This window comes from Ursus arctos, unplaced genomic scaffold, assembly GCF_023065955.2.
Source record: "Ursus arctos isolate Adak ecotype North America unplaced genomic scaffold, UrsArc2.0 scaffold_14, whole genome shotgun sequence".
NCBI classification, from domain to species: domain Eukaryota; kingdom Metazoa; phylum Chordata; class Mammalia; order Carnivora; family Ursidae; genus Ursus; species Ursus arctos.
In genome coordinates, this window is record NW_026622808.1 from 23277211 (window position 1) to 23290465 (window position 13255).

Below are 13255 nucleotides of genomic sequence, written 5' to 3' on the forward strand. Positions count from 1 at the left end.
TCGGCCTTCGGCTCAGGTCATGCTCCCAGGATTCTGGGATAAAGTCCCACATCAGGCTCCTTGCTCAGGGTGGAGTTTGCTTCTCCCTTTCCTGCCGCTCCCCCTACTTGTGAGTGTTCTCTCTCTTTCTCTGACAAATAAATAAAATCTTAAAAAACAAGCAAACAAAAAACTTGAACAAGACATTCCTCAGCTTTATGAGAGATTTGCCAAATGATTAGGAATTTCATACTTGTAAATTAAGAGCCGTCATTTGGTCCCTTATTGTGACGCATTTGTTAATAGTAAGAAATACATTTAGAATTTTTTTGCACTATTTTATTATCTTGGAATAAAAAAGTAAATAAATTCTTCCCTGTAGCTTCCAGAATGAACCAAGTCTTGCAGACGTCTTTTTAGCCCAATGAGAACCATTTCAGACTTTTGACTCTGTGACTTTTCAGAGCATAAATGTGTCTTAAGCACTAACACAGTCATCCTACATTAGCATTAGAAGTTGAATACAAACATTTATCCAATAAAATTTTGCTCAGGAAACTGAGATTAAGCAATGTTCGGAACTTGTTCTGTCCTATGACAATTGGCCACGTTGCATCTCTGTCACAAAGAATGCTTTCAGAGCCCTCTTTATGTCTCTGTTCCTCAGGCTGTAGATGAAGGGGTTCAGCATGGGGGTGACCACCGTGTACATCACTGAGGCCACGGCACTTGCGTGGGAGCTCTGGGTAGCAGCAGAGCTCAGGTACACACCAAGCATCGTACAATAAAATGAGACAACTGAGAGGTGAGATGTACAGGTGGAAAATGCTTTATACTTGCCCTGAGCTGACGATATTCCACGTATGGAGGAAACAATCTTAGAATAAGAGTAAAGAATCCCAGCAAAAGCCCCACCACCCAGAAGCACAGATGCAAAATACATCACCATGTTATTAAGAAAGGTATCAGAACAGGCAAGTTGGATCATCTGATTGAGTTCACAGAAAAAGTGGGGGAGTTCCACCTCTGTACAGAAGGACAGCCGCAGCACCATTAAACTTTGTAACAAGGAATGCAGGATACAGATGACCCAGGACACCAGAAGAAGCAGTCCACAGAGCCGAGGGTTCATAATGACCATGTAGTGCAGGGGGTGACGGATGGCCACAAAGTGGTCATAAGCCATCACAGCCAGGAGAAAGACGTCCAACACGGCAAAGACTATGAAAAAATAAATCTGAGTAATGCACCCAGCATAGGTTATGACTTTGCTCTCTGTCTGTATGTTCATTAGCATCTCGGAGATGGTGGTGGAGGTGGAACAAATGTCTACAAGGGACAGGTTGGGGAGGAAGAAGTACATGGGGGTTTGGAGGTGGGAATCTGAGCCGACATCCAGGATGATGAGCAGGTTTCCAAACACAGTGATCAGGTACATGGAGAGGAAAAGCCCAGATAAGAGGGGCTGCAGTTCTGGTTCCTCTGATAGTCCCAGAAGAAGAAATTCTGAAATTCGTGTATCATTGCCTGGTTCCATGTGGTAGAGTGACTTCATGGACAGAGGCAAATAGCATGATTAATTTACACACACTTGTATTACTCACAGATTTAAAATACTACATTTTCAATGTTGTAGTCCTTTCATTGTACTATTTTGTGCATGGATATGGTCCATTTCAGGGGATCGCGTGCACCAACATCGTTATGATATTTTTATTCTAATAACTTTTTTTTTGCAAAAGGCCATGTATTCCACACTTTTAAATAAAAATTATATCAAATTCCAGAAATACAAATTAAGTCCTGCTCAAGTCCTGCCATCATCTAGGCAAGGAGAATATAGGATGGTAGAGAAAAAAAGTCCCTAACATTCAATAATGGAGACAGAATACATTAACAAATAAGAAAATCAATAGCATTTCAGATCATGGCAGGTGGTATGAAGAAAAGGAAAATAGGGATAAAGCAGAGAGTGAATACGGCATGCTATTTTCATGGGTATTTAGGCCAATTCTGTGAACAAGGTGACATTGGAACAGAAATCACAAGTAAGAGATGGAAACAGATCAAGGATTATGGGGGAAATGCGTGCCCCGCAGAGGGAATGACCAGTGCAAAGGCCCCGAGGAAGATACCTGTTTCCAAGGTTCAATTCAAAGAAACAAAGTCAGTGCTGCAAGGGGAATGAGCAGGAGGGAGACTGAGGAGAGACACTGTCAGACATGCTGAGGAGGGAAGTGGCCTCTCTTCTACCTCTGAACCCTCAAGGCACAGGGACTTCCTTGTCCACACTTCCTCTCCCTCTGCGTTCATTGTGTTACAAAGGCATCCCATGAATTGAACCATATCTCATTCTTAGTGGCCTCTCTTGATCGAGTTCTGCTCCCTGTGTTGTGTCACCTTGGGATTTATGAGTCCTGGCACCCTGTTGTGGGGACTGCTTACACACCACAGTCACACAAATGTAAGACACCATCCTCTCCTGGGTTGTTATTCCCCTGTCTTTCTCTCCCCTACATCTTGATTATACCAGGAATGGATCCAACACATGTAGGTCAGATCAGTGACCTTTCCTCTGCAAAATGCAGAATTGGCAATTCTTAAGCCTCCCATGGGCAAATAATATATTTAAATATTTGGATATAGATATAGGTATAGATATAGATATCCCAAAAATTGACAAATGGGTTAAAGAACACTTCTCAAAAGGAAATGTCCACAAACAACAAAAGTTGGGCATTTTTATATCAAGCATGGAAGACATTTTTTCTGTACGTCCTGCATCATTTTTTACCAATTCATTCTATGTGGTCTGATAGGGATGAGGTTAGTCGTTTCTCCCTTCTCTATGTGGCATCTTTTATTGATATTCTTGACCTTTGGGTATTGATCTCTCTTTTACAAACCCAGTGGGCACACTCTAATCCTCATTCTGGATTTCACCCAATGTGCAAAGTGGTCCACAGGCCATGCTCTATAATACTGCCCACACCATGACAATTCTATCTTTTTGTACTCAATAATTAGTTCATATCACTCTGTCTGTGGATATTGTTTCATATACATATTTATTACATTGTGCTCTGTCCTCACTGTTATGATTCATGAATTAAAAGTGCAGGGACTTCACTTCCTTTTGTTTTTGTTTTTGTTTTCACCCAGTTTTGTGAATATATGTTTTTAATAAAAAAGCCCTAAGAATATGGATAGGTATAGGTTGAACAGAATGAGGGAGTTACAAAACCAGGTGAGAATGTAAATTGAGTGGTTCAAAACACCTGTTACAGGGGCGCCTGGGTGGCACAGTCGTTGAGAGTCTGCCTTCGGCTCAGGGTGTGATCCTGGTGTTCTGGGATTGAGCCCCACATCAGGCTTTTCTGCTAGGAGCCTGCTTCTTCCTCTCCCACTCCCCCAGCTTGTGTTCCCTCTCTCGCTGGCTGTCTCTATCTCTGTCAAATAAATAAATAAAATCTTAAAAAAAAACACCTGTTATAGGTAAAATTGCATGAAAAACAAAAATGAACTAAAATAGCATATAAAATAGCAATCATTAATGATATCAACATGGATCAATAATTCAACTGTCAAAGTCCTAGACACAAAAAATATAATATATAATGTTCCTTGCATACTCAGTATTTATTTGTTAAATGAGTTAGAAATTAGGTTTCAATGTATAGGACACATGGGAAGGCTGTATTTCAGTTTTGTTGGAAAAGGTTGAATTTCTCAATAAATGCTGGCATAAAGGGATATCTGTCTGCAAGAATATGAAACCTGTCCCCTCCCTCAGATCTTACAAAAAATCCCAGAGGGCTTATGACATCAGGGTAAGAGTAACCAGACAATACAGTAGAATAGCAACAAAACTACATATAAAAATTACAGGTGGGCAAAACCACTGAAGAAAGCAAGAAACTCAGAAGAAAGAAGGTAGATATATTTACATAAAATATAAAGTTATATATGGTCTAAATATGTTCCAAATGTCAATTGAAAAACAATGATCTGAGGAAATCATTTGAAATACTGATAATGTTTTAAAAATAAAAGAGAAAGAGAGAGAAAATAACATATAGTCATATAATGATAAAGGCCAATCAGAATAGCCATCAAATATATGAGGTTGGTTGAACCACAAGGACACTTTAAGAAAACAAGAAACATCTCGATCACCAGCAGCCTGGGGGGGGGGGTAACCTTACAGAGCTGTTATATTGTTTGTGGTTGAAACTTATTTTATTTTCAAGATCTCATTTATTCACTTGAGAGAGAGAGAGACAGAGAGAGCACAGGCAGGTGGAGAGGCAGAGGGAAAGGGAGAAGCAGACTCCCTGCTGAGCTGAAAGCCCTCTGTGGGGCTTGATCCAGAACCTAGAGATCATGACCTGAGCTGAAGGCAGATCCTTAACCACCTTTGCCACCCAGGTACCACTGTGGTTAAAACTTTTAAACAGGTAGCCAAGGGGTTACTGTGAATTTGCTGCAGGAAGTAAGTGTTACAAGGGTGAAGGCAGAAGCTGAAGGCAGCTGTGCTCCAAATACTGATGGTCTTCACCCCAGGGCTTCTCTGTCTCTGCGCCATGGACATTCTGGCCAGAGCCTTCCCTGGGGTGTGGGGTGTCCTGTGCATTGTAGGATGTTTAGACATTCCTGTCTCCATGCACCCCTCTCCAATACGACAGGAAAAGCTGGCTCCAGACAGTGATCAGTGACCCCCCCAGGGGACAAAATCACACCCAATCAGAACCACACAATGAGTGTAACAAGCTCAACATACTTTTTCTAGCATCGCTATAAAGCAGTTTAATAATAAAGAATACTAAAGACCATCAAACCTGTGAGTAGCAGTCACTCGGTGAAATTGACATTAGTGCTAATATTACATTAATTATTTAATCAAGCAAACCAACAAACAGAGGGAACACTTGCTCTGGGCTAAGTTGAATTGGCTCTCCGGTGGTGATGGGTCAATGTTCTTGGCTTCCATTCTCTCTGACCCTGTCATCCATGAGCCACTGGGGTGTTGGACTCACCTGGCTGGGTGTGTGACAGGAAGGTGTCTGTGGAAGTCTGAATTCCTCCCTGGACAGCAGATGATAGAGACTAAAGCTTTGACCTCAGCCGAGACAGCAGGATGGAGTGAAGCATTGGCCCCCAGTCAAAATTAGGACTTGGAAAAAACAGACAAAATGCACGGCCCTTCCCATCCAAGGTTGCACAGGCTGATGGGCTGGGGACTAGGAGGTATTTACAGCTCCCTGTGTTTGCTCATTAGCACATTTCCCTCTTGTGACTCCAGCTTCTATGCACATGATTCCCAAGTGAAGAAGTCCTCTGGACAGAAAGGATATTTTCCTAATGAATCTTAGTTCCCAAAAGACTAGGTTAGAGGTCAGGTGAAATCAAGTTTTCTTTTCTTTCCTTTTCTTTTCTTTTTTTTAATGTCCTTTTCCCTGAACTTGTCCCTTCCTGGCATGTGAATCTCCTAGCATCTTACCTCAGCTCCAAGTTATAATTTTCTCCAAGTCTGTGACCCTGTAGCCACCCGGATTAGGTCTCTTTATCTTCAAAGCATTGACATGTGGTGGGGACCCTGCCCGGCTGTCTCCAGACAAGGTCTATTCTTCTTTTCAATAAGGCAGAGAAGTGAGTTCTGATAATAAGTCTTGACCACTACACACATTGGCTTCAAGATACATTTGCCATTACAGTTAGGAATTTCCCACTTTATAGCAAGTAAAGAGCTGTCACTTAGCCCTTTGTCATAAAATGGTTGTAATTTTAACAGACGTGTTTAGGTCGTTTTATGTAGTATAACATGAGCTTGTATCTCACAGGGATTGTTTGATTAATTTTTATAAAAATCTTATCCCTGAGTAAGTGAAGTACATTAATGAATGCCAATCTACATTGTAGAAATGGTGCTTGGTGGTGTCTAGTAATCTGTCCACATTGAATATATGCATATGTTGTGGGCCTTGAGTGTCATTCTGTCAGGACACTTCCAGCTCTCAAGATCTGGGCTTGTGGTTCTCAACCAGGTCCCTGGGGATGTCTGGCAATGTCTGAAGGGAAGCTGCTGAACACTTCCAATCCAAAGGAAAGCACTCCCAAAATATTATCATTATTATTATCCTACCACAAATGTCAACCATAAAACTTGCCAAACCCATCTAGACCAGTATCTCTCCAATCTTTGCCTGTGAATCCACACAGATCCCGTTATAAATGCAGGATCTTATCATAGGTCCAGGGTGGCCCAGGCAGTCTGTTCTTCCAACAAGCTCCTGGGAGATGTTGATGTGCGGATCTTGGTATGTGGATCACTCTTTATCAGCAAAGCTGTGAGTCTGGGTTAGAGATAGGTGTAGGGAGTTTTATGTCTTTTGAACCAGACATGGCCATTGCATGCAATTATGATGGAAACCTGTATTCACTCATTCTTCAAGCTGTGTAAAGTCTGTGTTTATTGCTTTTATAAGTGACTAAAATAATACACATATGAAAAAGACTTTGTAGTATGCAGGATACCGCCCTCGCAAATATTACCGGGTCCTAATATCCAGGGCCTTTAATGTGTTACTTGTTATAACAAAGACGAGTTAAGGTAGCAGATTGTACAGGGTTGGTAATCAACTGTCATTACGATAAAGAGATTAGCCATGAGTGTCCAGGTTGACAAAGATAATCACAATAGTCCTCTGAATGTTCAGGAAGGGGATAAATGAGTTGGTGTTAGAGAGTAGGACATACTGGCTCTGAAGGTTGAGGAAAATCCATGAGCAATGAATGCAGGCAGCCAGCAGGAGAGATTGGAGTTGGAAGGAACTCAGCCCTGCAGACATCTTGCTATTAGCCTGATGAGATTCCTTCCATGCTTCTTCTCCAGAAAAGTAAGATATATGTCTTCCCTTAAATACATATATATATTTAAGCAACTACTGTGGGGATATTTTACAGTGGCAAGAGGAATCTCATATCTCATATACACATAGTCAATAAAATTATTTGAGGAAACAGATTTTAGGTCTTCCAATTCACTCATAGCTTCATTTGGATAAGGGCAATTTGCAATACAGAACCCACATTAAGTAGATAAAAAACTTAATCTATTTGGAGATATTCTGTCCCATCAGCTGGTACAATGAATTCCTCCTGCCTTAAATGTACATGTGGTCTGACTACGAGGCCTTTGAGACACTGACATAGGAAAGAAACTCATGATCTGAATTAAGGTCATCCATTGTCATTTACAATTTTGCGCCTATATTTCTTTTTTATGTTTTTTGTTTTTTTCTGCATCCTTTTCTTTCATGTTGATTAAACATTCATTCTTCCCACAATCACTACACTTGACTATTTTCTTTGGAGTAAAAAATTGATTTCTACCCATTTCATTCTTTTCTTACAACATTCATATGATTTTCTGTTTAGCATTGCACATTGCCTTCATAAATAAAAAAAGAGGCTCAGGGATTTGAAATGTTAAACAATTACCTAACAAAACAGTTCAAGTTTATGCAACAGTCTTAATTATACATACATGGAAACTTGCTCTAGGTGCTCTTCATTTTGGGGTAGCTCCATTAATTCATCAAATTCTACCCTTTAAATATGCAGTTTATTGTGTGTCATTATATTCCAATATTGAATTAAGTGGGAAAATATCTATGGCACATGGATTTGAAATGTTAAACAATTACCTAACAAAACAGTTCAAGTTTATGCAACAGTCTTAATTATACATACATGGAAACTTGCTCTAGGTGCTCTTCATTTTGGGGTAGCTCCATTAATTCATCAAATTCTACCCTTTAAATATGCAGTTTATTGTGTGTCATTATATCCCAATATTGAATTAAGTGGGAAAATATCTATGGCACATGTATAAGGGTAGGATCTAGAGCACAGGTAGCTGACTCTCCATTGAAGGTTTGCAAGATAGCTCTTCTTTTTCTTTTTTAATAATTTTTATTTTGTTATATTAGTCTTCTAACAAGGAAGGAAAGCAAGTGTTAATTATGAAAGTAAGAACAGTGGAATGAAATTCAAATAATTTACATAAGTTCCGTTAAATTGTAAAGAGTTTGTTTTCTTGAAATAAAAATGTACATGAATATACATACATTTACTTACACACAACACCTAGTCTTGAACATTCTTTGGACCCACCAAATTATTTTCACACATTTCATCTTGCCTTAAAACATCCCTGGAAGTTAGGTTTATGATTGCACATTGCCTTTAGAAGATAACGAAGGCTTGAGGGATTACACCCTAACAATTGCACAATGAAGTAGTGAGAGCTTACTGTGCACCTTCTTGAGTTCTGTGGAAATGGAATTATGCAGCACGTACCCATGATTTTTCGATGGCTCTTTCAATTCCCAAAGTTGTACACTTTAAATATGTACGATTTATCACATGCAGTAATGCTCCAATAATATAATTAGAATTTAAAAATTCAAGGGGTGCATGACTCAGGGTCAGATCTGGAGCACAGGTAGCTGGGTCACACCTATCGGGGTGGGAGAGCTCTCTTCCAACTGTGGAAAACCTTCGGTCACGTGTGGATGCTAAAATAGTGGAATTAAAGTAAGACAATTCACATTTGAGAAACATTTATTTTGTAGTTAGATTACCTACATATATGAAAGAAGTAAAATGACGTAAATTGGCCCAAGACAGAAGAGCTCTACAGACACACACCTCATAGATCAGCCTTAGAAACACAAGGTAGAGAGTCACAACTGAGTTCAGACTCATGAGGAGTCCGGCAGAGATCAGAACAACTGCCTACCCTACAATCCCTTTGATAATAAAGACAGTATACTAGCCATTTTTTTTAAGATTTTATTTATTTACATGAATGAGAGAGAGAGAGCAACCTAGGCAGAAAGCATTAGTGGCGGGATGGGAACAGAAGGAGAGGGAGAAGCAGAGTCACCATTGAGCAAGGATTTTGATAAGAGGCTAGATTCCTGGACACCTGAATCATGATCTGAGCCAATGGCAGATGCTTAACCAACTGAATCACCAGACACCCCAATCCTAAGCCATTTTATTTTAGGATGTTTTGTATGCAGCAATAGCTAAGTGATATAGTAATCAAATCAGGCAGAGCACATGACATTGGTAATAATCTGATTCTTTTTATTAGGCGTTTGTTCTGACACTTGAAATTAGCTTTCAAGATGACTCTGTTCTTCAAGTTTATCACATGTAACTGTATTATAAAAACGACTCCATTGAAACCCCTCTGAGGTAACATGGAAAGGTTGGAAGGACATGCATGTGTGCACAGAACCTGTGACTCTGAATCACATCCTGGACAGGATCCAAGCTTGCTGGTGAGTTCTCCTGTGGTTATGAGGATCATATATAATGGGTGATACTGATAATGTTCATTCACTGACCCTTTAGAGGTTATGGCAAAATTTTGAATAGTAGGAGATTCCTCATTTAGAGAAATGGAAGAAATCATATTTGTCCGTAGCACTGGAAAATTTTAACCAGAATCCAGAAAGTAATTTAATAGAACACCCAAACATGCCAAGTTTTTCATCTTAATGAATACACTTTACAAATGGACTTTGATATACCATAAGTCAACGAATACATGAAGCACCTGAGAAAGAAATATTTTACATAGCAATAAATGTGTATGTTAATATTTGCCTTATTGTACTTAAAGCAAAGGTCGATTCTAAGGCCATATATTGTTACTCTATTTTATTCATATTTGTCTTTATCGGTAGATTGCACTTGGAGACATCTATTTTATTATTATTATTATTTATTTATTTATTTATTTATTTATTTATTTTTTGCAGTGACTATGGTAGGCATACTGGACACAAGCTGCATAACAGGGCAAGATCCTACATGTAGAAAATTCCCGATATTAGCTATAACCACAAGTACGCCAAAGTCTGCATTCCCAGGAAGAGCAGGGAAGGTAGTGAGATACAAAGGAATGATGCTCACAAGAGTGAAGCACATGGTCTCAGATTGTTCTCTGTTATAAACTTACATAAACAGCTGTGGTGGCCAAGAGTAGATTTTCCATAGGTGTGTTATTTAGTCACACAAAAGAAAAAAAATTGTCCGTATGAAATATTTTCTTTGAGAAGAAATTATTGTTAATAGAGTCATATAATCCTTTGGATAAGCGAGACTGTCCAAATAGTTCACATCTGAGATTAGGAATGACACTGAGAGAGTAGGAAAATGACAAAGGGAAAATCTCTTGGATGTCAGAGTTATCACAAAGGTTCAAGTGAGTTATGTAAATTATGCTGAGAGGGGAAAAAATAGAAATTCCTGGAAAAAAATAAAAGAGGTATGTCCACTTCCACAATGATCAAAGCATCTCAAATTTTGGATCAGGCTTTGGGCCCAGGAATCGTGGGCACTTCTTCAGCTTTGGGGGATTGTCCCTTTTAGAGCTGCCATCCCAGAAAATCTCATCAGAGCCTCCTTTATTTCTCTGTTCCTTAGGCTGTAGATGAAGGGGTTCAGCATGGGCGTGACCACCGTGTACAACACTGAGGCCACTGCACTTGCGTGGGAGCTCTGGGTAGCAGCAGAGCTAAAATAAACTCCTAGGCTCGTACAATAAAATAAGGAGACAACCGAGAGATGAGATGCACAGGTGGAAAATGCTTTATACTTGCCCTGAGCTGATGAGATCCCAAGGATGGAGGAAACTATCTTAGAGTAAGAGTAAAGGATCCCAATGAAGGGACCAACAGCCAGCAACATACCTGCAAAATACATCACCATATTATTGAGAAAGGTGTCAGAACAGGAAAGTTTTATCACCTGAATGAGTTCACAGAAAAAGTGGGGAATTTCCACCTCTGTGCAGAAGGACAGCCGCAATGCCATGGAAGTGTGTAACAAGGAATCCAAGACACTCAGGACCCAGCATACCAGAACCATCAGTCCACAAAGCCAGGGGTTCATGATGACCATGTAATGCAGGGGCTGACAGATGGCTACAAAGCGGTCATAAGCCATCACAGTCAGGAGGAACATGTCTAATCCTGTAAACAGTATGAAAAAATACATCTGTGTGATGCAGCCTGCAAAGGTTATGGCTTTACTATGAGTCTGGATGTTCAGCAGCATCTTGGGGATGGTGGTGGAGGTGAAACAGATGTCAGCAAAAGACAGGTTGGCCAGGAAGAAGTACATGGGGGTCTGGAGGTGGGAGTCTGAGCTGATGGCCAGAATGATGAGCAGGTTTCCAAACACAGTAATCAGGTACATGGAGAGGAAAAGCCCAAATAGGAGGGGCTGCAGTTCTGGTTTCTCTGAAAATCCCAGAAGCTGAAACTCTGAAATTCCTGTATAGTTCCCTGACTCCATGTGTTGGAAGTGACTAGCAGCATAGGGAGAAATAGCACAACTAATTTTCAAACAAATTGTCATTGCTCACATTGTGGAAGTGCCACAATTTCTATTTTCCAGTCAAGAAACTAATTACAATATTTTGTGAATAGATTCAGGCTCCTTGAGAGGATCTCCAGTTCCTCTCTGATTAGGAATTTTCATTGCAACATCAGATGTTCCCCAAAAGGTGAGGTACTTTACAGTGTCAGTAAGAAGTTATTTCATGCATTTGAGGAATATGTGGAGCCTCAAACATGTTTTGGAAACCCTGGTCATAGAGTGCCGAAAGGCAAATGTCCCTACAATTCAATGATGGTGATATGGTAGATGCATATATAAAGATTAAATAATCATGAGATGGGGAGAGATGATATGAACAGAACAGAAGCAGCTTAAGGGAGAGAATGTGTCAGGTGTTATGTTGGGTGTTCAGTCAAAGTTGGCTAAGAAGGCAACATTTGAAAGGAGACCTCATGAAAGAGTGGGTGGAAGAAGGGAGGTCTTTCTGGTAGAGGGAAAGGCTGGTGGAAAGGCCCTGAACAAGTAATTTGGTCAGAAAATTGAGGCTCAGAAGGAAGCCTGTGTGTTGAGGGAAATGGACAAGAGTGATGAAAGAGATGTCGTGGCAGTGAATTTTGTAGAATCATGTGACCTCATAACTGATTAAAGTTCAAGACACAGGGAGTTCCTTTTCCACACTGTGTACCTCTTGCATTTTGTTATCTGGTTGCAATCAGCATCTTGTCCATTGAAAATCCCTCCTTAGTATCTTCTGTTGATTGAGTTTGGCCTGTGTATTATAACGGTCATCTTGAAATAGAGGACCCTGTATATCCCTGCCCTAAGGACTGCTCTCACTCATAAAGATGTTCACCCACACGAGCACACACACACACACACACACACACACACACACACACACACACACACACACAGTGTCACATATACACAACACAGCACACCATGTCCTCCTGGTGTGTGTTAACTCTATGTGCCTCCCACCTCTGCCCAACCCCCTCCAACAGTGTTTAGGATTTGGATGCATACACATCATATTACCTTTCCCATAAAAAATGTAGAAATAGTACACAGAAATTCCTATTCACAGCTTCTCAGGGACAAATCATCTTGGGGCTCCATTTTGGAATGGCCACTTTCTGACCTGTGTGTAAAGAAACATAAAAAATTGTGTTCAACATTTGGGGTCATTTCTGGTTCCATACACATATTAGATTATTTGTTCCAGCTCTGTGTGAAGTGCTGGTGGTATTTTGATAAGGACTAATTTGAATGTGTAGATTGCTTTGGGAGGCATAGACATTTTAATAATATTTGTTCTTCCAATCCATGAGCATGGAATGTTTTTCCATCTCTTTGTGCCTTCCTCAATTTCTTTCATAAGTGTTCTACACATTTCAGAGTACGGATCTTTTACCTCTTTGGTTAGGTTTTTTCCTAGATACCTTATGGGTTTTGACACAATTGTAAACAGCTAAGAGACACATTAAAAACTGGTTACATCATTCATCATCAGGCAAAAACAAATCAAAACCACAACGAGATACCACCTCACAGCAGTCAGAATGGCTAAAATTAACAACTCAGGAAACAATAGATGTTAGGCCAGATGCAGAGAGAAGGGAACCCTCTCACACTGTTGGTGGAAATGCAAACTGATGCAGACACTCTGGAAAGCAGTATGGAGTTTTAAAAATTTTTTAAAAGAGCTACTGTACCACACAGAGATTGCACTGGTTGGTATTTATCCAAAGGATACAATGCAGTGATTCGAAGGGGCACATGCACCTCAATGTTTATAGCAGCAATGTCCACAATAGGCAACATATGGAAAGAGCCCAGATGTCCATCCACAGGT

At 40.1% G+C, this 13255-nt stretch overlaps 2 protein-coding genes across 2 annotated transcripts; both read right to left on the reverse strand.

Annotated features, from left to right (window-relative positions):
• Positions 1-571: 571 nt before the first annotated feature.
• LOC113249134 (olfactory receptor-like protein OLF4) lies at positions 572-1516 on the reverse strand. Its single transcript, XM_044380861.2, has one exon. The coding sequence runs from the start codon at positions 1514-1516 to the stop codon at positions 572-574; it is 945 nt and encodes a 314-aa protein (XP_044236796.2).
• Positions 1517-10401: 8885 nt separating this feature from the next.
• LOC113249347 (olfactory receptor-like protein OLF4) lies at positions 10402-11355 on the reverse strand. The gene has a single exon (XM_048211671.1). It carries the CDS (start codon positions 11353-11355, stop codon positions 10402-10404), a length of 954 nt encoding a protein of 317 aa, XP_048067628.1.
• Positions 11356-13255: the final 1900 nt, after the last annotated feature.